The 24817-nt window shown below is 41.5% G+C and overlaps 1 protein-coding gene across 3 annotated transcripts in view; it reads left to right on the top strand.

Moving 5' to 3' along the window:
* TBL1X (transducin beta like 1 X-linked) overlaps positions 1-13661 on the top strand; it is a 110003-nt gene extending 96342 nt beyond the window's left edge. For all 3 annotated transcript variants that reach the window (XM_039358394.1, XM_039358396.1, XM_039358395.1), the window contains 5 exons: positions 5085-5159; positions 5389-5516; positions 6397-6562; positions 9493-9594; positions 10906-13661. In XM_039358394.1, the coding sequence (XP_039214328.1) occupies positions 5085-5159; positions 5389-5516; positions 6397-6562; positions 9493-9594; positions 10906-10932 (498 nt within the window). In that variant the 3' untranslated portion in view covers positions 10933-13661. The remainder of the gene's footprint in view (positions 1-5084; positions 5160-5388; positions 5517-6396; positions 6563-9492; positions 9595-10905) is intronic.
* The last annotated feature ends 11156 nt before the right edge of the window (positions 13662-24817 follow it).

Genomic DNA, 24817 nt, shown 5'->3' with positions numbered 1-24817 from the left:
CTGGGGTCACCTGAAATTCTAATAGAGATATTCAAAATAGATAGGGGTTCTGGTCCACTACCCATTCAAGTCCTTTTAAACGTGGCTTTCAGTCCTTGTCCTGGAATAACCGTCCACCCTCTTTCAGGTCCAGTCACCACCTTTGCTCATGTGTAGTGAGTCCAACCCTTCTCAGCCCTCCGGACAGCAGATATAATATAAGGAACTTCCCTTCTTTGGTTGTAGAAGTTCCTCCTTCCATTCACGATTCAGCACCCACTGTCCCAGCTGGATCTTATGGACTGGAAATTCCAAAGGAGTTGTTTGCGCCACCAAGCCTTCCTGTCAAAGAGAAGACAGAGACCCCAGTACTTGTTCTACATTTAGCTATTTGTCTCCCTCCTTTGGGAGCCTTAACCCTTTATTAACCCTTTTACATATCAAACATCCCTCTGTAGCCCTTTGGGCTATCCCATAAATTCCAAGGGTAGCATAGAATTTCAAATACATTTCTACCTATGCTTTAATTCCCCAATATTTCCCCTCATATAGTTTTTAGATCACCATTCTTGCAGTACCTTGTGATAACCACAGAATCCCCTTAAGACCATTTTTGTTGTTTGGTAATTATAAATCTACTATATCCTTAATCCTTTTACTATCTATTTTCCTTTCCCCTTCAACTATAATATATTCTAGATATTTTACCTCCTTTCATACCAATTGGGCTTTATTTGCTAAACACCCTCAATCCTTTCTTCTGCCAAAAAGTTGCTTTCCCATTTCTTTATAATTCCCAGAATAAGATCTTACAAAATTGGGAAGCTACATAAAAATGTATTTGCTTCCACATCTTAAAAGTGGAGGAAAGAAAAGAAAGAAAGAAAAAAAAAACCATTTGTCCTGTATCAGATAGACTACACTTGTCCATGGAAGCTCTATCAAAAATTGTCACATTTTTCTTTCTCCTCCCCCTTTCACCCTGATTAGATACCATGTTACAAAAATATAACTCAATAAACTTATTGTAAATAACACATTCAGGATTTTAAAAGGTAAAGCACATAGGCTCACCAATTAGCATTGGGCCAACATTTCTGGAATGCCTTTTGTCTCAGGCAAATAACATTCAAATCACTCTTGTGGCAGCACATCAAAGAACACCAGGATAGCTAAGAAGACAAAAGATTGTCTCCCCCTTCCCCCACTCACCAAACCAGACAGAGTAAAAATTTATACAAAACTTTTGCTTGAAACAGCCCTCAGGAGGAAAATTGCCATAACATTTACAAAAGTGGCTTGCCAAAACCTCCTTCCTAGGGCTAAAAATAAACCAGCCCCAAAGCACTCAGCCAACCCTCATGGCTAAAGCAGGATTTGAACTCAAATCCAGCCTTGCAGCCTGTGGCTATAACCCTGAAACCAAATTGGTTTTCTATAAAGATTTCCCTCCCCCTCCTTGGCTCCAAGGAAAAGGAAAACAAATTGGACACACACAGTATGCAGCAATTAATCATCTTTTCTGCAGTAGCAAGGAGTTCCAAAGATACATATTTATCAGATGTTAAATAAAACATCATAAGATTGTTCCTTTGACAAGAATACCCTCAAATGCATTATTAAGGATAAATCCAAACTAAAATGCAAAGGAAAATCACTGAAGCATGCCACACATACAAAAACAGAATATCAGAGTTGGATGGGACATTAGAGGTCCTCTAATCCAACCCCTTACTGAAACAGGAAACTCTATCCATTTCAGACCCTATCAATTTCTAACCTCCTCCCAAAAACCTCCAATAATTAAGCATCCACAGTTTCTGGAGAAAATTATCCCACTGATTAATTATCCTTACAGTCAGGAAATTTTACCCAATTTCTGTTCTTTAAAAACACACATACACACAAATAAACATGCAGACAGAAACTGCCTCCTCCCCTTTTTTTCTTCTTCTTCTTCTTCTTTTTTTTTTTTTTGCATCTCTTACTTCTCCAAGACAGAAATTCTTGGGTTAAAAAAGTAACAAACTAAACATGTTTAAAAGGATTGCTCAAAAATTTCACCCCCCTTCAATAGCCCTTCCACCATAGGTTTTAAACCCATTCTTCCTTCCAATGTAATGTTATACTGTATCTGGTGAATTACTTCACCAGGGTGCTTTAAAGTCACCTTTAAAGGATCCATGAGTACCCCTCTTCTATTGCCCTCTTGGGCCCATATAAGAGGGTCCACTTTTCCTTGAGCTTCCTCACTCAAGGTCATAATATTTACAATTATTTCTCTTTCATTCCCCATAATAACAACCCCCAATTTACCAATTAAGTACCTCCTGGCCAAATTACAGCTCCTTTTAACCAATACAAAGTTCAGGTCCTTTTACTACTGTCTGGACCATAGCAGATTTAAATATTGTTGTTTCTACTACATGTCCATAATTCCCTGATCCTTAATCTTCCCTTTCCCAATTTGCATTCCTGGAGGTAAAAGTTCAGGGTAAATCTGGTGGTCCAGAATCCATCAAGTACACCCTTTCCTCCTCCAGGGATCCAACCTTTAAGGTTTATCAGGGGTTCCTAAAAAGCTGAACCAGAAAACAGATTAGAACCCTGACACCCCTAATCCTCAAAATTCACCAAATGTGCTAGTTCTTCCCCCTCCTTCCTCTTAAGGTACCGTACTCATTTTCCCAGTGTCCTTCCTCCTTACAAAAGGCACATTTATTTATTTATTTATTTATTTAAGGACTGGGGAAAAATTTTCTCCTAGAGATTTATATCCCCTGGTGCCAACTGGTTGTCCTCACCCCCAGCCTGCCTTTCCTAATTACTCTTCCCCATCCTCTTTGCTGGCCTGTTTGCAATAATTGAGTCATGATTTTTATCTTATCTTATGTTTATCTCTCTCCTCTTCTCACTTCGCATGTACTTTCTGAGCCTCTTTTACCACTAATAAATCTTCTATTGTTTTAGTTTTCCATCTGTCTAATTTCTGCATTTCTACCCTAATACCTTCCTATGCTTTCCATTGGTCCTAAAAAAATTTCTTCTAGATTGCCTGATTTCAAAAGCTGTTAGGGGGGACAATTCCCCCCCCCTTTGGAGAGAGGTTTTCTCCTCTCTTGTTACCTTCCAAACTATAGGAACCTCAAGAAATACATAGCTTTCTACTTAACTCTTTCACACAAAATAGCAGATCAGAGTTCTCGCCTTTCATCCTGGCCAGGAATAAAACTTCACACAGCTCCTTTCTTTCTCTCTCTCTCTCTTTCCCTCTCTTCCATCTGATTATTTCCATTCTTTTAACACCTTCCATTGTCCTTCTAATTACTAAGAAACTACCCTTCTTCACCCTTTCTTGCTTTTACATCAGACACAAAAAATTCCAAATGCTTCACCCCAGGCAAAACAACCATTCTTATTTTCAAGAAGCTTTTTCAAAGCCAATGAGCTCCATCTCCCAAATTTTCCTTTTGGAATAAGGCCTTGTTGTTTTGTATATTACTGTTAGAGGGTCTCTCCCTCCCCTCCCCCAGGTCTTTAGAAATGAGTCAATACAATCCCCAAACACAGAGACCATTAAACATAATTTCCAGACCTTTCCACTTTTACTCTTTTAGGGCACTTGTAGCTTGTTCTCCAGGCAGTGGGGAAATGCAAGGAGTGTTTCTGATAGACTTTAACCACTGCCTATCCATTCCCCATCGCTCTAAGCTAAGCTGAGAAGCCCAATTTAATTTATTGGCTGGCCAAACATGTACTTAGGCCAAATATATACTGTAATGTATCATCCTTCCTTTGTTCAAATGCCTTGTTTAAAGCATTGACTTAAAACACTCCAACATTCTCCCTAAGGGATTCCCATCTCCCTAAGGGGGTTCATTCCAAAATGTAAATACCTTTCCTCTTTTTCCTTATTGGCTGGCACACTGGCCGGGGAGGCGTCCCTCCTCTTCAAACTCTTATTGCCCATTAACACCCTCTGATATATAGATACCCCTCTGGTATCTTACCTGTCAGGCTGAGTTGAAGTCCTTCCTTAGGTCGGCCGACTTTCCCTTAGGTTTTCACTGGGTTCTGGCTTTCCGTCTCGGGATCTCCAATTCCTCCTTGTTTGAGCAGGGGCAATCCGACCTTTAGGGCTTGGAAAAAACTTACCCAGGTGCGCACTCCCCTTTCGAATATCCCCGGCTGCCAAAGATGGAACGGATGCAAATCCCGGAGGAGCCCCCAAGGCTGTTATGTGCTTCTGGCTACTTTCCTTCGTGACCAGAGGCAAGCTCGCCTGACCAATAACCAGCCAAGACACAGTGAAGGCCTTTTGTTTCGTTTATTGCAATAAGCGGGGAGAGAAGTTATCAAAGCTTGGTTCTCTCCAAAGTTTTAACCCCAAATATCTCCTTCTTTTATTCATCCCTATCACCGGCCGCTACAGCCCTCCTCTTTCCCCATTGGCTGAGGTAGTATAAGGTTACAGTCTTTCCGTCCACCTAGACACATTTCCTGATAAACATACTAAATCATATTCACATAGACATGTAAATGGTTATTTTAAACTTAGTATATATTTATATCTCCATTTTAAACAATAAGTTCTTTTCCTGCTTTTCAATTCAATGTGCCTCTCTTCTTATCTTATTCAGCTTATTTTCCTATTTTCCATTCAACCTTCCTGGCTAGCCATTTCCTTTAAAAAAACTATTTATCTATTTTATGACTTCCCTCTTCCTTTCTCAGACCCAACTATTTTTGCCTATATGGTTTATCTTACTTCCTTAATCTCTTCCTGACTCTCACCATCTGTATTTTTCTTATTCAATTAGTTTCCATTGTATTGTAGGTTTAACTGACTGAAGATTTATCATATTGATGTATATTTATCAAGCATAATTAATAATTATCTACCAATGGAAAACTTTTGCTTGCAAAATGATTCAATAACTTTCAGTCTATTGCCCTGTTTGAGAAACTTCTGAAACGTTACATGTTTAAAAAATGGAGTATTTTTACTTGATGTGCCAATAAATTCAGCTTAAGTAGCTTGCTTGTTTGTAAAAAGTACAACACTGTTTATACACACTAATTTTAAAATACACCCTTTATTTCAGAATGAGGTCAATGCAATTAAATGGGATCCTTCTGGTATGCTTCTAGCATCCTGCTCAGATGATATGACGTTAAAGGTAATCTGAGGTCCTAGCATACGGTAGTATTTTCAAGAACTTGAATTGAGGTTTATAAAATATTATTTGTAAAAGTTTTCAAAAGATTTGCAATGTCTTTAAAACCATCTGAAAATAGAAATTACTAGTCTTTTGCATGCTTTTTTTCATAGTGATCTGCATCGTAGACGAAGAAAATATTTCTAAATATAGATTTTATTTATCTCCATTCAATTGATTCTTTATATAGATTTGGAGTATGAAACAAGACACTTGTGTACATGACCTTCAAGCACATAACAAAGAGATTTATACTATCAAATGGAGTCCAACAGGACCAGGTACCAGCAACCCAAACTGCAACATTATGTTGGCAAGGTAAAAGCAAAACAATGCAATGTCTTCCATTTTCATACCAAAGCTCTTGAAACACAGCTTCTCTTCACAGCTCTTTAGCATTCTGTACTCTCAGTTATATTTAACTAAGTGTTTACATATTTATAAAATTATGGTATTCTTCATAGAATATTAGAAGCAAAAGCATGTCTTGAAAAATGTTCCTTGCATTGTCAGCACTGGCAGAGGAGGAACAGAAAACTATATTTTCGTGCTGAGCTCAGAATAAAGGCTTTCTTCTTCTAGCAGCCTGTGCAATTCCTACGATGCAGAACCTACTTCATCCCTTTTCCTCCAACCCTACTTATTTATCTGTATTAAGTTTCATGGCCCACCTACATGCTATTTAGGATCTATGACAACTTGCCATGGCCAACTCACCACAGGACAACACATTGCTGGACAAAAGTTACACTAATAATAAAGAAATGGTGGAATAGAATCATTGTTGAAAGGATGCAAAAGGAGGGACAGAATGAAATGTGATCAACAAAAATTAAAATATTTTTTTATTTATTTTAAATAATTAAATAGAATTGTTAAATTCTTCCACATAGAGTTGTCCCATGGCAAGTTGGCTGTGGCAAGTTGTCCCATTCCCGGCTATTTATGGTTACTTATGACTACTGAGCTAATATGGGGCTGTGACCCTGATATAGTCATTCAAGGAACTTTTTACATTGGGAAATCTCTATATCAGCAATGGAATGGGGAGATAAGCCCAAGCACATATCTGCATAGGAAGGCAGAGAACATTGTATAAGATCAATAGGTTATTTTAATATTGATACTAATGTTTTAACAACTTACATGAGCAATATCCTCAATGAAAAAAAAATGTTTTTATCTCTTTATACTTCAGTGCTTCATTTGATTCTACTGTTCGGTTGTGGGATGTAGAAAGAGGTATCTGCACTCACACATTAACAAAACATCAAGAACCTGTTTACAGTGTAGCTTTTAGTCCTGATGGAAAATATTTAGCAAGTGGATCCTTCGACAAATGTGTTCATATATGGAATACCCAGGTATGGTAATTTTATATCATGGCACTAAGATATAGGTTTAAACATGCTCTTTAAATTGTAGTAAATATGTTTGTAACTTATTTTTACTAATATATATATATATATATATATATATATATATATATATATATATATACACACACACACACACACACACACACACACACACATATATATATATGTTGGAATATTCATGAACAGAAAGAGTCATGTGGTAACTCAGTCAGCCAATGTGAAGAAAGTGCTACTGAGTCTGTGCAAAAAGAGTATTGAGTTAGGAGCTGGATTTCCAGTCTCAAGGTTTTGTCTCTGGTTTGTCTCTGTAAGAAGTCTTCATTAAGCTATGTTGCTGTAAAGAAGAATGGTATCGTAAATATTTTTATATAAATATAAAGTTATTTGAATCAGCTAAATGCAGTCAACTGTGAGAGCTTCTGATTTATTTTTTACCAATAGAGAAATTAAAATTCTCTAACAATATATATATACATATACATACATATATACATACATACATACATACATACATACATACATATGGGGGGGAGGGCAGAGGCCTATGAATCTAATAGACTTAACAAAAGGATATTCCTGTCACTAGTAGTTTTGTGTCTATCTGTAGGAGCAGGTGTGTATATAGTACACTGTAAACAGATCTTACTTATGTTGAATAGTAAAATGTATGACCAGGATTCCTATTCCAAAATGATTTTCAGCAATAAAGTTTTAAAGTTTGTTTAAATCATACCCTTTAAAAAATTAGTAAGTCCTTTCCTTCAGCTTTATGTTTTCATTAATTGAAAGAGATTATAAACAGTATTCTTTCAATAGCTTAATTAGAAGTAGATAACCTAGTACTTTCCATGTGCTTTAGACCAGAGATCCCCAATCTTTTGGGTACCAGCGACCAGTTCTGTGGAGAGAGTTTTTTTCATGGACCAGAGGGGGCGTGGTTTTGTGCGCTGCCTACATCTCGCAGATGGGGCTTTCTTGTTTGTGCAGACTGGTTGCTGGTATGCCGCGGCCCAGTACTGGTCCACAGACCGGGGGGTTGGGGACCCCTGCTTTAAACTCCAACTGCCATTAGATTCAGACTGTATAACATATACTATATGATGTAAAATAACAACAGAATGTCATGTTTATAGTCCAGAAACAAGTAGCAAGACGGATTGTTTGAAAATAACTTTAAAGCAAGTTTAATGGAGACCCTTAAATATTCATCTCTAGTGTGTATGTCTTTCGCTATGGTAGACTTCATGTTTTGAATTTAGTCCAAAAACTAACCTAATTTAACATTGTTGCCTTTTTTAATCTGTCAAAAGGATTGTTCTTATGTTGATTCTCAGTCAAATTCTCAAAGGCAACTTTATTGGTAATGACGTTGGCTGTATTCCTTCCTAGGAATAGCAGTCTACACTCAAGATAAGTTAACTTAATTAAGAAATTGTATCAGTCCAGAAAAATTACTCAAAATACCAATGTGTTCTGTTATAGATGTGACTCTCCCAATGTTGCTAAATTCTTGGCAAGGCTCAACATTTTTATACTGCCTGAAACTTTTATCAGTTGTAGTTTGGATCTCTTAGAATAAGGTCATATAAATTAGAAGAAAAATTACATTTTAAGAGTAGTTTCATTCTTAGTTATTTTTTTAATTCAGTTTTCAGTTTTATGTAGACTCCTTACTTGTTATTCACCCAATATGTACCCTTAGTTAAAGGCCAAGTACCTTGAATAGTAAGTTAATAGTTAACAAATATCTGTGTTATCAAGATAATGATGAAAAATGTCTTGAATGCATTTGAGTCAACATAAAAGGGGAGAAAATGACACTGCCATAGGTGTATACTATATGTCACCCAACCAAATAGAAAAAATAGATGAACTTTTTGCTAGTCAGTTAACTAAGGTATGTAGGAAGTACATCACAACAATAATGGGAGACTTAAACTATCTCGACATAAACAAGGAGACAAACTGCACCAAGTGGAAGATCAAACAGTTTCCTGACAAACCTAGCAGACAACTTTGTCTCCCCAAAAATAGAGAAGGGAACTAGGGGGTCAGCCATAATGGACTTAATTCTCACTAACAGATGAAATTATAGGAGGTGTTGAAGTTATAGGAACCTTGGGGACGAGTGATCATGCAATATTGGAACTCAATATTATGCAAGCCCAAGCAATAGAACAAAGTCAAACTAGAGTTTTGAATTTTAAGAGAGCTGATTTCAATTAACTTAAAGAGAACTTGGGAAGATTCCATGGATGAGAATCCTCAAGGGGAAAACAATCCAAGAAGCTTGGGGAATTTTGAAAAGTGAGATTATAAAAGCCCAGTATAGCACAGTTCCAATGAAGAAGAAAAATAACAGCTCTCAAAAGAAACCAGCTGCACAAAGAACTCTGATAAATTGAAAGGACTCTGATAAATATAAAAAGTGGAAAGAGGGGCACATAATTAAGGCACAATATCAGCAAATATCCCAAGCCTGCAAAGATGAAGACAGGAAAGCTAAGGCTCAAATTGAGCCAAGGCTTCAACAAAAGTAAAAAATAACAAAAAAAAGTTTCTTTCAGCATGTAAAAAACAAGAAAAAAGTCAAGGAAACAATTGGTCCATTAATGGAAGAAAATGGTAACAAGATGACGAGCAACAGGGAAAAAGCAGAACTGCTTAACTCACTTTTTTGCATCTGTCTTTACACAAAAGAAAAAAACAGTCCAACCTTTTTCAAAAGATTAATGGCATAAAGATATAGTTACCCATTTGGAACATGGATATGCAAATGCAAATGATCAAGTTATTGCTCCATAATCTATAGGCAAAACTAATGCAAGCATTATTTGCAGAAATGTACGTGTTATGATATCAAACAAAATGGTGTACATGTATCCCCTGAATGAAGGTGTTCTATTTATTCATAGAGTGGGACTCTAGTACATAGCTACAGAGGCACTGGTGGAATATTTGAAGTCTGCTGGAATGCTAGAGGAAACAAAGTGGGAGCCAGTGCTTCAGATGGATCGGTATGATTTTTTCAGTTTTGGGTGTTTTTTTAGTTATCCATAAATCAGTGCATTTCAACACTGCAAGTATTTCTTCCTATGATGCATTAGTGATCTCTGCTAAAAGGCATAATCCAGACCAATTTATTCAGATATGTTGGGAGTAAAATTTAGTTCTGAAGCTGAGGAAACAAGAAACCACAAATCTCAGCCTAAATAGAATCATTAAATGTGGAACAGGTGTCCCCAACATTAATAGATAGCCAATAATTCTTTGCCTTGAAAAGACAGTGGGGAAAGGCCTGAGGTTTAAATCCTGGAGATAGAGCTCCTGGTTGTGTAGGCTTTTGGGAAAGTTTGTATTAAACTTTGCTCTCAGGAGTGTCTGGTTGGGTAGGGTGGGGAAATTGGTTCTTTTGGCCAGATATTTTTTTTTTCTGGGAAGTATGCAGCTGTGGGTATTTGTCAACAGCAACAGAAAGAGTGAGGAAGGGGCAGAGAAAAGGAAGGGAGAGGGAGCACACTTTGTCACTTTTACTCTTGGGCTCCCTCTTGTTCTGCCATGCATTTCCTGCTGACCAGGCTAGAGCGCATGTGGGGACCTTTGCACCATGCAGCATCAGTGCCTAAGTTTTGGAAAAAGCAACCCACCCCAAACTGTTTATTTGCTGGGAGATGAGGCTAAGCAGTCAATTGTGTAGAAGTTTAGTATGCTTGGATTTTGGTAGGAAGGATTTTCAGTGCCAGAGCAGGGAGGCAGCAGTAAAGTATGGCTCTGGGCAAGGCCTGGAAAGCCTAGTGTAGGCCGCGCATAAGTCTCATTTCTGGTGTTGAAAATTTTCACTGGTAAAATCCAAGTGGAAAGCATTGATTTTCTAGGAAAGCTGGCAGGGAAGATTTCAAATGGCAATCACATGACTATGGGATGCTTGACAATCCATGGTAAGCAGTATTTTGTGATTAATGGAAGTGTTTTACAGACTATAAAGCACTATTCCAAGGCCATCTTAATTTTGAACAGTTGTTAAGGTACCAATCATAAGTCAAGAACTACCTATAATGGCCAAGTTCAAATAAAGATATTTCTTGTTTTCATTGTATGCTTTTGCACCATTGCAAAATTTGAGTAAGGATTTGATTTTAGCCAATCCTTACTCTTCAGCTAGCCTTTCTTTCATCTGAGTCTTTGCAATAGTTAGAATTTAAAACTGAGTGATTGTGAACATTTTATAAAAATGCAAGTATGCTCTTGTTCATTATTCTATTACAATAGAAATATCACAAGATATTAACAGTTTATTTGGTGCATAATACCCTTTTTCTGTGTTCCAGGTGTGTGTTCTAGACCTGCGAAAGTAAATATTTTAGAAGAAACTGCAAATGAACCAGCATTCAGTGTGGAGGTAGAAGCACTCTTCGAACATACTGTTTAATATCTCTAGAATGGCAAAAACTGGGGGAAACAGAAGCAGAACTAAACAAATAATGCATTTCTCCCAGGCAAAAGAAGCTTGCAATGTTTTGTCCATCAAACTTCACCAAGGTTTTAAAACAGAATCACTTAGGGAGGCAGGATTTGTCCACTATGAACCTACAGCCTTTGGAGGCAAGCAAGAAGGTGACCATCAACAGCTAAATCTGCTGTTTGCTGGGGTCAAATTGCTGAGATCTCATTTTGACAGCTGCTAAAAAGAAGAAGAAAAGCTGTGCCAAAACCAATAACAATTAAAAGGAAAACAAAATCTATGAAGCAAAATGCTTTGATAAACCAAAATGGGGAAAAATCTTCTCTATATGGTATTGCATTGTTTTTCTTTCTAGTTTGGACACTACAATTGCTCTCCCAAAGAACATTCAAAAACCAGTTTGTATTGACGATACATTCAAATTTGTAATCCCAACACTTTGTATTTCCTAGACTACTCTTATTTGTTCAGTGATTTTTTGTCTTATCAGCTGGAACGTTACAGCCTTGACAATAACAGGCATAGGTTCAAACTGAATGTCTTTCTCTTTCTTTCTTTCTCTTTCTTTCTTTCTCTTTCTTTCTTTCTTTCTTTCTTTCTTTTTTTCTTTCTTTCTTCTCCAACTTTTTGCTTTGTCCTTTCCATTTGTGCCTAGTTAATGCAGAAGGCAGATGGGCATCATTAGTGACTGCTTCTGTTTTCCTTCTTTCCCCCCCCCCCCATCTTTTCCTCTTTTGTTTATCCTCTGATTCTGCTACTTCTTTAAATGTTTCCATGCTTCAGATCTTGAAATCTGAAGGGCACTTTCAATAAACTGTGTATTAAGTGCTTTAGGTGCCGGGGAAAGCTTTTTACAGAAGAAATATTACTTTTTTAAAAAAGAAACAGCCCTGTGTATTTTTGGAATAAGAAATAAAAGTCTTGGTATTTTCATGTTAAAATACAATTTTAGAAACTTAAAATATCTAACAGATGTGGATTGCATTGTGTTCCATCATTTTAAAGAACAATTCAGATGAATCCCTATTTAAAGATGCAGTATCTTTTTTAATCTTCATGAAAGGCAGTTTGCTAAAGAACAGTTTAGCCTATACTTATTTTTAAAAGATTCTTTAAATTAATCATGCAAGTGGTAAAATATTCCATGGCATAAATTCATTAACATGTTATAACATGACAGAATATTAAAACATAATTTCAGAATTATAAACTTCAAAACATAGTTTGAATTATTTAAAAAAAAAATCATGACTTTTTAAAGGAAAAATATTACCATTGGTGTACCGTAATTCTGCTTTTAAATATAATTTTGACTTTACTTAAAGTTATGAAAGAATTAATCTTAACATTTCATATTGTTTTGAAATACTATTTATTTACAAATTATACTAGAGATATTTGACAGATAGAACAGATTTCATTATTTTTATTTTTCAAATACTATCTCACCCCAAGATATCAGGCTTGAGTGCATTAAACTCAATGAAGTTCACTTCTAAGTAGACATGGATAATATTACTGTTTAAGACAATACTTTAAATCTGGCCTCAAATCAACAATAACTGGATAGTGAGGCATATAAATATAATAAATAAACTACAATCACAATTGGGACTAGAATTTCCATTGCGAAGCAAGACGGTTGTTAAGTAGTTCTAATAATATATTTTGCCACAGTTGTTAAGTGAAACATTGCAGTTGTTAAGTAAATCATATGGCCATTAAGTGAATCTGTCTTTCCCCATTGACTTTGCTTGTCAGAAGACAGCTGACCCCGAGACACTGCTATCCTACATGCCAGTTGCTAAGCGGCTGAAGTAGGGAAGCTATGATAGTTGTAAGTGCAAGGAAGTAAGTTACTTTTTTCAGTGCCATTGTAACTTTGAACGGTTGCTAAATAAATGATTGTAAGTAGAGGACTACATGTATTGTAATATAAAAATGATAAAACATTATTACATCCTCCCCATAACCAATTCTGGAATAGAATTCTGGACATTCTATTTGAATTTAGACTTAATTGAGATACATGTGAACTAATGGGATGCTACATCTTTAATATGGTAAACAGGGTTCCTGTGTGTGGAATCAAAATAACCTTTATTGTCATTTGTCATTTTTTTACTGTAGGCACAACGGCGCACATCAAAATGCCTAATATTTCTAGAGTTCCACAAAGATTTTTTCTTAATATAAGAAATTGCATTTTTATTTTTTTTTAATTTTAAAACAAACTGTAATTTTGGGCCTGAGAGATGTGCACTTTTTTTTTTTTAGAGTTTTCTTTTCCTTGTTTTTCTTTCTTTCCTTCTTTCTTTCCTCTCCAAATTATATTTTCATCCATTCACTGATAGTCTAAATTTTGGCTTCTGAAGTGTTATTGTCTGTGTCAGACTTGAAGCCAGGCTTGGTTCTCATATCAGCATTTCACAGATTCTATTCAAACATCTCCCCTTGTCCATTTTCTCTCTATACCCATCCCCTCTTACACGGACACACACACAAACTGCACTCACTTTCTTTCAGCAAATCACCCTGTGTGTTGTAATTCATTTGTTCTAGAAGAAAATCAAGAGATCATGTTCAGTGTCTTGAATAAATTGCTATATTTTGATATTAGAACAATTTTGTAGGAGTTATTCATTTCTTGTAGGCTATCAGCATTTTCTTTTTGTCTTCAGTTCTTATGATTTTCATATTACTAAGATCTCATGTTGAAAAATTGTGTAATTTTGTTTGTGCTAGATACAGAAATGTATGCTTTAGTCGCTAAAAATCCTTAAGTACAATATACATTACTTATATACAGTAATACTTCTGAAATTTTATGAGGCAGTATCAACCTACTCATCTTTTCAGAATTAGACTAGAAGAGTATAGAATAGTTTTATTATTTTAAATCTGGATGCCTGTATTCTATATAAATTGTCAGATCCTATGTTTGTACTGTGTGATCAAAACAACTGAAAAATAGTTTTTATGCCATTCTTTTTTTTTCCAAGGGAAAAACATTACTTTATTAGAATTGCATAACTAAAAAAACCTTTGAATTATTCAAAGTTCCTTAATGGAATTTACAATGAGGGTGAAGGTTCTTTCTCTGAGCTCGTGGATTGGTTTCCAAATGTTTCATTACCAGGCTAAGTAACATCTTCAGCATCATTTAGGGGATGTCTGTGTCAGTGCTGTTCTGTTTATAAGGGCTTCGGGTGTGGGTGTGTCAACTGAGGGTCTTGTGATGGATGGTGTGAGTTATCAGAGTCTTATGATGGTGAAGTTACATCAGGTCAGGGTCACTGGAAGGTGAGCTGCTGGGGGGGGGAAGAGGCTTCCATGGGTTGCTTGAGGGTTGGTGCTGTTTCTGGTTGACTGTGTGGTTGATTTGGATTCTGAGGGGGTTCAGAGGCTGGTTGTAGATCAATGTTTTTACAATTTTTAATAGTGTTTATAATGATAAAAAGAAAACTACTGTGGCATTTCCTCAGAAATAGCTGCCAAGACTGTTTGGGGGGGTTTTTTTTGTCTTCAAGTGCTATGTACTTGCAGTCTCCAGATAACAGGTAAATCTTTTTTATATATTTTATGAATATTCCATAAACATGAATATTCCATAAAGAAGTAAAACATTGTATGTGGCAGGATTATGCTTCTGGTCATTTTCTATTTATTTTTATTAGATCTTAGCTAGAGTATTTAGAATTATTTTAAACATCTCATCCAGCATGGAAGTGTGGAAAAAAGAAAGGAAGAAAGGAATGCACATTGAAGCAAAAGAAAAAGTTCTTTGGAGATGGAGTAGTGGTGGTTTATCCCTCATTAAAATAAAGCAAATTGTAATCAATGCATTCAAATGAGTAAAGTAAGGGAGGTGTTTCCAGGCCTGAATAGGCCTTGAAAATTATTTCAAAAATTGCTTCAGTCTTTGTGTTACTTCAGTATCTCTATTGTTGAAGCACCCTGACTTTTTATAGGCTGAAAAAAATATGCAATTGTGTTTGAACAATTGCATCATTTTTTCAGCCTATAAAAAATCCATTAAGAGTAGATTCCTTAAAGATGTGGCATCTTTTTTTCAGGTTTGTGAAAACTCGGGATGCTTTAAATCAGGGGTGTCAAACTGCCAGCCCGCAGGCCGGATACATTATCTGAAACCGCACCCACCCCATTGCTGGCAATGGAAAAAGAGTCGCGACACATCACATGACGTTGCAAGTTTGACATCCCTGCTTTAAATAAACATCCAAGAAATGTTGTGTTTCTCCAGCATGATGAATGGAGAATCCACGAGTGGGTTGTCTTATTCTTCCTGCTCAGATGAGAGTAAGTCTAGAACAGTGGTTCTCAACCTTTCTAATGCCGTGACCCCATAATACAGTTCCCCATGTTGTGGTGACCCCCAAGTGGGTGTGGCCACCAATAAGAGGGAGTAGGACAGCTAGGGAAAAGGGAAAAAATGGCGGACAGCGTGGTTTGGCGACCCCCGTGAAATGGTCGTTCGACCCCAAATGGGGTCCCGACCCACAGGTTGAGAACCACTGGTCTAGAAAGTTGCCACGCCTCCTGCTGGGCTAGACTGACCCAATTTACAACTTAGCCTTCATTCAGCAGGCCGCTTTATTTTTGGCTCCTCTAGGCTTAGCAGCTAGGTCAAAATTTCTCGTGGAGTCTCTATCATCACTGTGAGTTACAAAAATTTAGTTTTATTTCCGGACCCATTCCAAATTATTCCAAAATAATTCAAATATTGGGTGGAAGTTACCAGCTCATAACAGGCTTCCACTGACGATTTCGACTACTGGGGAGGGCTCTCCCCTTGACATGGGTCATTCCGCAACCCCCAGCTGATCCAGACGCCGAAAAGCCTCATCGGAGCTCGGTCGGGCTTTCCCTGGCGTGACGCAACCCCAGCCGCTTGCCTGCTCGCTCTGGCCTTGACAGCTAGCGTCGGATTACAGACCACACTGATAATTTGGCCGAACTGACTTTGACTTTGTGAGAGTGTCGGCCAGAATTTCTGAGCAGCAGCAAGCATCACAGGTCCAGGCTAATTTCCCCTCAGGACCTGACAGGTCCTGTTGGCTCGAACGGGCCATTAATTTTGGCGCTTTTTCCCACGGCCACCATTTTGAGCACCGCACGAAGGACAGTTTATTCCCCAAGGCTTTGCTCGATTCAGGGGAGCAATTGCTTCAACATGTAGCCCCTTCAAAGGGAGGAACATTGCTGCAGGCCCCTTGGGGGGATCTGTTCAGTTCTATTTATTCCAGAGAGAGACGCCATTTGTTAGCTACCTTCCCTGATGTGACAGCAGCCTTCTCCCTGCAAGTAGGATGGTGGCCATTTTATGAGCTGTCTCCCCTGTGGTGACACAGAGGCCTGCTGAATTTCTGCTCACCCATGCAGGGGTGTGTGTAATGCGCAACTCGGGTTTTTTTTCCTCTGAGAGTATCCTATTTGGGAAACTTCTGGCACCTTAGTAGTTAGGAGGCTGGCACACCTTTGGGCACCACTGCCTTTTCCCCACCTTCTTTGTGCAGACCCTAATCCCTAAGGGAATCTGCCCACCCGTCCACTGATTGAGGCAGGCACTGTGCCGCCATGTTTGGCCCCACAGATAGCCGTTTGATCGCTATCTGCTACTGTCAGCCATTGAGAGCGTTGGTCAGAGCCCTGTCTATCCAAATTCTGACAGGTTATTATTGCTCCGCTTCTGTTTCAGATATTTCCCATCCGGAATATCTCGGCTATAATGGCAGACAAGTTGTTACCTCAGCCTGCACAGGGCGTTTCACAGTCCTCCACCAAGAAAAAGCGTAGGTCCTCCAAGCTGGAGGTGGCCAAGAGGCTTAAGGCTAAGGCCAAAGCTATGACTACCAAAAAGCCCTCCAAGGCAGCTGAGAGGCCACGAGGAGACATCAGGCGCTGGAGAGGGAGTTCTCCAGGGCTCAGAGGCTGACTTCAACTGGGACAGATTTGTTTTCCCCCGTTCTACCAGAAGCGTCATTTTTTGAGCCTCTGCTAGCGCCATCTAACTTAGCCCCGCAGGCTTGGTCTCCTCGGGGAAACTGGACAGATGGATCTCACTCCCTCTAGTCAGGTAGCAGGTGCTCGGTGGGTTTCCCCATCTCCTGGGGCCGGAAACTACCTTTACACCTATGGCAGCAGGGCTTTGCCCAATTGAGCAACAGGGGCCGAGGCCTGATCAGTTTCAGGTGCTGATAGCTCAAGCTTTCGCCCAAGGTATGGCTTCTTCCCTTGGCCAGAGGCCCCGTTAGGAACCTATGGTTCCATCAATGACGTTCCCCCAGACAGAGGCCCCTTTGTTTCATTGCTTTACCTCTTTGGACACATCTTCTCAGTGCGGGGAGTCGGGTTCTGATGATTATGAGACATCTGGCATGCAGCTGTCAGACGATGAGGAGGCTTCTCTGGATCCTTCCCCATTCACTGGTCTTTTTGACCCGTCGCTGTTCAAGTCATTGCTCCTGAAGGCGTGTACTTTGGCCAACATCGCCCCAGACCAGGAGCCACAACCGGCCCCTCCCAACACCCAGGACTCAAACCCATTGTTTTCTGAGCCGGTGGTCATGGAGAAACATATTCCCTGCCCGCCTTTCTTCCGCAACACTGTCCAAAAGCAGTGGGCATCCCCTGGCACTTTCCCACTCCCAGTGGGACAGAGAAAAGACTAATCAATATTGCACCCTCTTTCCCTTCGCTCCTGGAGGTGCCACTTGTCGACAAACCTTTAACCTCTCTATTTTCCTTCCCCACTGTACCAGGAGACATGGCTGAGGCTCTGATAGTGGAGGACAGGAGGTCTGAATTTTCTTTACGTAGGACTTACCAAGCCTCGGCATGGTCAGTGAACGCAGCAACATCCTTGTCCTTCTTCGCCAGATCTTCTGTCATCTGGCTTTGAGAACTTCAGGCTATGATTCCCCAAGACTAGGTACGAGCGCATCAGACCCTGGGCAAGCTGGTCACAACATCTGAATACGTGGTGGACGCTACGCTTCATGCCGCCAGATACGCATCACGAGCCATAGCCACAAATGTATCGGCCCACAGACTTCTCTAGCTCAAACAATGGTGAGCTGACCTGAAGTCTAAGTGGCGTCTGGCAGCCGCTCCCTACACTGGTGAACATCTTTTCTGTGAAGTACTCAACCCTTACCTGGTCAAGGGTAGGGACAAACACAAGGTGCTGTCACACATTCCTAGGAGTGCGGACAGGAGATCACAACAATATTCTCGGAGGCAATCCTTTCGCTCAGGGCCTACCTGGGACTGTTCTCGAAACCCTCACTCCTTTCCCTCCAGACCGGACTGTCCTCAGGACCGCCCAGCCCCAGGGCCAGACCCCATTAACAATCTAAATGGCCCTTTCGGGGTTCCGGAGGCCGTCTGTTCAGATGGACCAAGTGACTCCAGAGAGGCCTCTCCTATAGGTGGCCAGCTTTCTCTCTTTACCAAAGCATGGGAAGCCACCACTACAGACTCCTGGGTGTTAAACACCATCAGACACGGCCTAGCCCTAGAATTCATAACCATTCCTCCAGAGCGCTTCCTCGCTTGCCCCACCCCGAGGAACCCATCCAAGGCGGGACTCATGTCCATGGTCATTGGACGTCTACTGCAAATACAGGGCATAGAGCCAGTACTGGAGGATCAGAGGGGAAAGAGGTTCTACTCCACTTTGTTTGTGGTTCCGAAATCCTCGGGGGGTTGGAGAGCGATATTGGACCTGAAGAGACTAAACTCCCACTTGGCCTACAACAGGTTCAAGATGCAGACCCTCAGGTCCATCCTTGCCAGTATTAGGAGGGACGATTTCCTGTCATCCATAGACTTAACCGAGGCTTACTTGCATATTCCCATCCTTTCTGAACATCGCAAATTCCTCAGGTTTTGCTACATCCACCAGCACTTTCGGTACAGAGCACTACCGTTTGGCCTTTTCTTGGCCCCACGGGTGTTCACAAAAATCTTGGCAGTGCTGGCTGCTTACCTGAGAATGATTCCAGTGCGCATCCAATGTTATCTGGACGACATCCTTATACAGTCCCCATCCTTCCGGTCGGCCCAGTCAGACCTAGCCCTCACTATCAGAACCCTTCAAGCTCATGGATTCTTCGTGAACTTCCAAAAGAGTCACACTGGCCCTTCAACTCGTCTCCTTCACCTGGGAGCAGTCATAGACTCGAACCTTTACAGGGTCTTCCCCTCTCAGGAACGTCGGGACAGCATTCGGGCCCTCATACACCGGTCCAAAGGGAGAGGGTAATTCCTCTAGTTGTGTTGTCGCAACTGTTGCGGAAAATGTGTTCTATCCCAGCCTATGGCCGTCCTTGTTAAAGGCACGACAAAACCCCTGTTGAGAAAATAGGCTGGAGACTCAAAAGAAAACAAACCCCTTTTAATATGGGTTACAAACCTGCCAAATAGTCTAGAAACAAAAGCAGCAAAACACAATCCAAATGGAGGAAATTGTCCACACGAAACACAATGCAAAACAGAAAAGTAGTCACCGGCAATACTAACAGAACATGATCCCATGAAGTACTTTGCAACGGTTGCCTTCAGCAACCAGCACTGCCCACACCTTCCCTTTTTATAAAGCAGTCCCAAGGCGTTGCCTCTCAGTGCCTTCTCCTCCTCCCCTGGAGTTGTCGTATTGACTGCTGCTGATCTGCTCTCGCTAATTGCCTGCGTCTATGAGCATCAATCATGTCCATCAGGTGTGAATCCTCCAACTCTGACTCATTCTCCCCATACAGCTGAGCTTCATCCGTAACATGACTGGAGGGGCCACGCTCTTCATCAGACCGTGAGTCTTGTAATTCATCAAAGCCTCCCTCTGACCCTGATGGCCCTCCAAATGCCTCCTCCTCCTCCTCAGATTCCCCAGAATCAGCTGTTGGGAACACAGGCTGGCATGGAATCACGATACTATCCTGAACCGCAGGGCCCTTCCCCTGGGTCTGCCGATCTGGATGCGGTCAGGATGGGAATTGTTCATGAAAGGCGGTCACCAAGGCAGGAGCACGAACGGTCGCATTTTCCCAGGTGAACTCCTCTGGTCTGTAGCCTTTCCATTCAATCAGATACTGGAAGCGACCTTTCACCCAACGGGAGTCCCGAATGCTGGCAACCTCGTACTCAGGAGCACTGTCTCCATCATGTTGTTCCGGTGGGGGAGGTTTGGCTCAGCGAAGTGGACACACCAGTTGCTCAGGGACCAACAGAGACCAGTGAAAGACCGGATGTACCTGCAGGGAACGTGGCAGAGTTAAGCAATAGGCGACCAGATTGATGACAGCCTCGATTGGGAATGGTCCTACATATCAGTGGTCTAATTTCTTGGCTGGCCAGGTTGATGGTAGGTTCCTGGTGGACAGCCATACCCGATCTCTCACCATTAATGGAGGCATATCCCGCCTTGACCGATCAGCAAACCTTTTCTAGTCAGCCTTGGCCTTCTCTAACTGTCGCTGCACCAATCGATGGATTGCCTGTAACTCTGCCATGTAGTCGTTCGCTGATGGTACCGATGAGTCTAGCGGGGAAAGAGGAAAAAACCGGGGGTGATATCCCACATTGGCCAAGAATGGTGTCATCTGCATGGAGGTGTGCTGCGAGTTATTGAATGCAAACTCAGCCACCGCCAGATAGTCCACCCAATTGTTCTGCTGCTGATTGACATAGCAGCGCAGATATTGCTTGAGGATCCCGATGACCTTCTCGATCCCTCCGTCAGTTTGAGGATGATCTGCAGATGAGAGGCAGATCTTGACATCCAATGCCTGCATCAACCCCTGCCAGAAACGGGCTGTGAACTGGGCCCCTCTATCGGACATGACCCTATCAGGGAGGCCGTGATGGCAAGCCATGGCATGGGATGAAATGCGCCATCTTACCTTGATCACGGACGCCAGTTTGTTTGGCTGGGGGAAACACCTTCAGTCACAACTAGCTCAGGGTCGGAGGTCCCACTTGGACTTAAGACACAGTATAAATTGGCTAGAGCTCAGGGTCATACATCTAGCCTTACGCCACTTCACCAACAGGATAGCAGGACAGCATGTTCTGATGCTCACCAACAATGTGGCCATGAAGGCCCATGGGAACAGACGGAGGGGCCCGGTCCAGGTCTCTCATGAATGAGGCCCGCCTGTTGAGTTCTTGGGCGGAGACCAATCTCTGCTCCATCAGAGCAGAGCACATCTCGGGGAGACAAACTGGCAGGTAGACTCTCTGGGCAGGTCAACAGTGGACCACTTCAAGTGGCGCTTGGACCCAGCTTGGTTCAGGGAGATCTCGGACAGATTCGTTTCCCCACAATTAGACCTATTTGCCTCTCCAATCAATGCCCAGCTTCTGAGGTTCTTCTCCAGGTTCCCATCCCCAGGAGCAGAGGGGGCAGACGCCCTTCATTGCAAGTGGCTCAGGGAGCTGGTGTATTTCCTCCCCCCCCCCCCGATTCCAGCAACCATCCACAAGATGCTTCAGGAACAGGCAGAGATCATATTAATTGCTCCACACTGGCCGAGACGTCCATTGTTTGCCGACCTTGTGGATCTTTCCGTTTTCCCCCACATGGAAGATTCCCCCAGGTCGCATTGCCCTTAGCCAGGGGGTCCTTCAACACCCGGATCCCCAGTGGCTCCAGTTAGCCGCCTGGCACTTGAGCAGCGGCACCTGACCCAAAAATCCTATTCAATGAGGGTGATCTCTATGATTCAGGCTTCCAAACACCCCTCTACTAATAGGAAGAATGGAAGAACTTTTGCCTCTGGTGTACCAGGCACCATTTACATCCCTTCTCCATCACTATTCTGAATATCTTAGATTACTTGTTGGAGGGACTAGATAAAGGGTTAACTCCTAATACCATCTGCAGACAGGTAGCAGCATTGTCCACGGTGCTTGCATGTCACAATTCTACCCCCTTGGCCCAGCACCCCATGGTGCGCTCCTTCATCAAGGGGGCGACTAACGCCAAGCCACCGGCGATACACCGATATCCCTCTTGGGACCTGTCGCGGGTAGTGCAGACTCTTACTTCATCACTGTTTGAGCCCATTAAGACTTGTACACTACGGCTATTATCCATGAAGATAGCCTTCCTAATTGCCGTCACTTCAGCCAGGCACATTTCTGAACTGGCTGCCCTCTCCATCAGAGGGGACCTGTGTATCTTCCATGATGACAGCGTGGTCCTTCATCTAGATCCATCATTTGTCCCCAAGGTGAATACCTTGTTTCACAGAGTGCAGAAGGTGGTACTTCCCAACTTTTGTCCTCGTCCATCTCATAGACTAGAACAGCAATGGCATACTCTGGACGTGCGCAGGGCCCTGCGGCATTATATCAAACGGACTTCTGCCTTCCACAGGTCCGAGGCACTGTTTATTCCCTTTCAGCCCTCTTCCATGGGCCAGAAGGTTTCATCCTCGACCATAGGCAGGTGGATCAAGGTTTGTATCACTGTGCACATGTGTCACATTCCTTGCCCGTTCCCGGCCATATCACTGCCCATTCCACCCACAGTGTGGCTACATCAGCGGCTTAGGTGACACAGGCATCCATTGAGGAGATCTGCAAGGCGGTGACTTGGTCCTCACCTTCCTCGTTTGTCTGACATTACAGGTTGGACAAGTTTGCCTCTTTGGATGCTTCGTTTGGCCGGAGGGTATTACAGCAAGTTGTATCATCCAGTGGGACACAAATCCAGACTCGTTCCCCCCATAGGGACAGAGAGGCTTTGGTGTGTCCCACTTGTGGATTCTCCATTCATCATGCTGGAGAAGGGGCGTTGTCTTACCTGAATGCCTTTTCTCAGCATGATGATGGAGAATCCATACCCGCCCTTTAGTGTCCGTCTGGTCCTCTATCAGGGTAGGAGGAGCCAACGCGTCAGACTATCATCGGTTGCTTCACCTTCGTTGTAAACTGGGTCAGTCTAGCCCAGCAGGAGGTGTGGCAACTTTCTAGACTTAGTCTCATCTGAGCAGGAAGAATAAGACAACTCACTCGTGGATTCTCCATCATCATGCTGAGAAAAGGCGTTCAGGTAAGACAACGCCCCTTCTATGAAATACAAAATGTCATTTTCAAAGTGTGCATCGCCTATATTTTCTGCCCCAAAGTTGCAGGAAGAATCATAAGCAATCAACATTTCAATAGAGGAAGGCTAACAACCTATTCTCCATAGTTTAATTTAAATGTTTTGTGCAAGTTATTTAGTATAAAGTCAAATAATGGGTTATATTTGAAATGCAGAGTTCAGTTGTACTAGAAACAGTATCTAACATAACAAAGAAGAGAGAACTTTCATGAAGTTCAGAGAAATGTAGAATACCCACATCTGTTATATTTTTAATGGAGAAAACTGTAGAGTGCACTTTAAAGTCTTAGAGCAAGAATTTTATTTTTTGATTCTAATTTATAACATTGTATTGAATTATAAAATAAAATACAAAAACAAATAGTAGGACCCAGTGGGAAGGGAAAAGGGAAAGAGAAGTGAGGGGGAGAAGGGAAAAAGAAAAGAAAAAGCACTGACTTCCAACTTTGTTGCAGTAGAATAAAGCATTAACATTGAACCTCCACTTTTTACTTTTCCAAAGTAGTAAAAACTAGCCATTTCTATAACAACAAATAGGCAGGTGGATCCCTTCTTTACACTTACATTTCATTCCGCAAGGAATGAAGAAAGGAACCAATGGCTGGAGGTGAGGCATGGAGGGAGGGAGGGAGGGAGGGAGGGAGGGAGGGAGGGAGGAAGGAAGGAAGGAAGGAAGGAGATGGCAATGAGAAAGAGGGAGATAGAGAGCAGGAGGGAGGGAAATGGAAAGGAAGGAAGTGTTAGAAGAAAAAGCTGGGGGGTTGCTTTCCAGCCGTGAGGCTATACTTTTAAGAGAAAAGACAAAAAATGAAGTGCCACTGTTTGAAATAGACGAGAGGAAGCTGGCTGCTTGAGAGGAGATGTTTATTGTCAGAAGCAAAGTACCATTTCAGCAGTTTGGTTCTCGGTCAGCTGAACAACAAACTGGGAGAGTGGAAGGATTCTTATTGTAAGGACCCACCCCACTTTGCATCTTAAGAAGACAGAACTCTTGGAATAATTCTTCCAACAGGAATCCTTTATTAAGAGAAAATGGTTGTAGGCATGCTAGACAGGACTTGGGGTCCAAGCTCTCCCATTCAAGGTTTTAAGGGGTTCCCCAGTAGTCCCACCCAATCAACCCCCCTTCCAGTGATAGTTTCAAGTATCACAATTCCACCCCCTTTCTTCTTTCTTCCGATAACTACCTGAAAGGCAAATACCCTTCTTTGTTATGATAAGGTCCTCTAGTGCTAACGCTTTGATGTTACAATAAACACACATTCAGCATTCAGCTCTTTGAAGTGTACTGAAGGAAGTGAGGGCCATAAAGCCCCTTTGTTCTCCCCCTTCTCTCCCTCTGATGGCAGAATCCAGAGAAGGCAGAATTGGGAGTTTCTATATTTGATAATTAAAGATGAAATATAATTGGATTCTGACATCCGGCCCCTCTTAACAATAAGAGAGATCCACCTGCAAGAAAACAAAACAGGTATAAAAGTTAGTTAGGCTTGTTGGGATACTCTGTGTGAAACTTCTTCAATAGTTTCGGGGCTCTGACATGACGTTTATGGACCCACTCGTTTTGTGAGGCAGGGAGGTGTTTCCAGGCAACTAGGTACTGAGTTGCTCCATGATATCTCCTAGAGTCAAGGACTTCCTTTATTTC

Source organism: Crotalus tigris, unplaced genomic scaffold, assembly GCF_016545835.1.
Source record: "Crotalus tigris isolate CLP2741 ecotype Arizona unplaced genomic scaffold, ASM1654583v1 scf7180000019016.1132606, whole genome shotgun sequence".
In the NCBI taxonomy this organism is placed as follows: Eukaryota; Metazoa; Chordata; class Lepidosauria; order Squamata; family Viperidae; genus Crotalus; species Crotalus tigris.
Note: the sequence above shows the minus strand (reverse complement) of the source record. Positions and strands in the feature narration are given on the sequence as shown.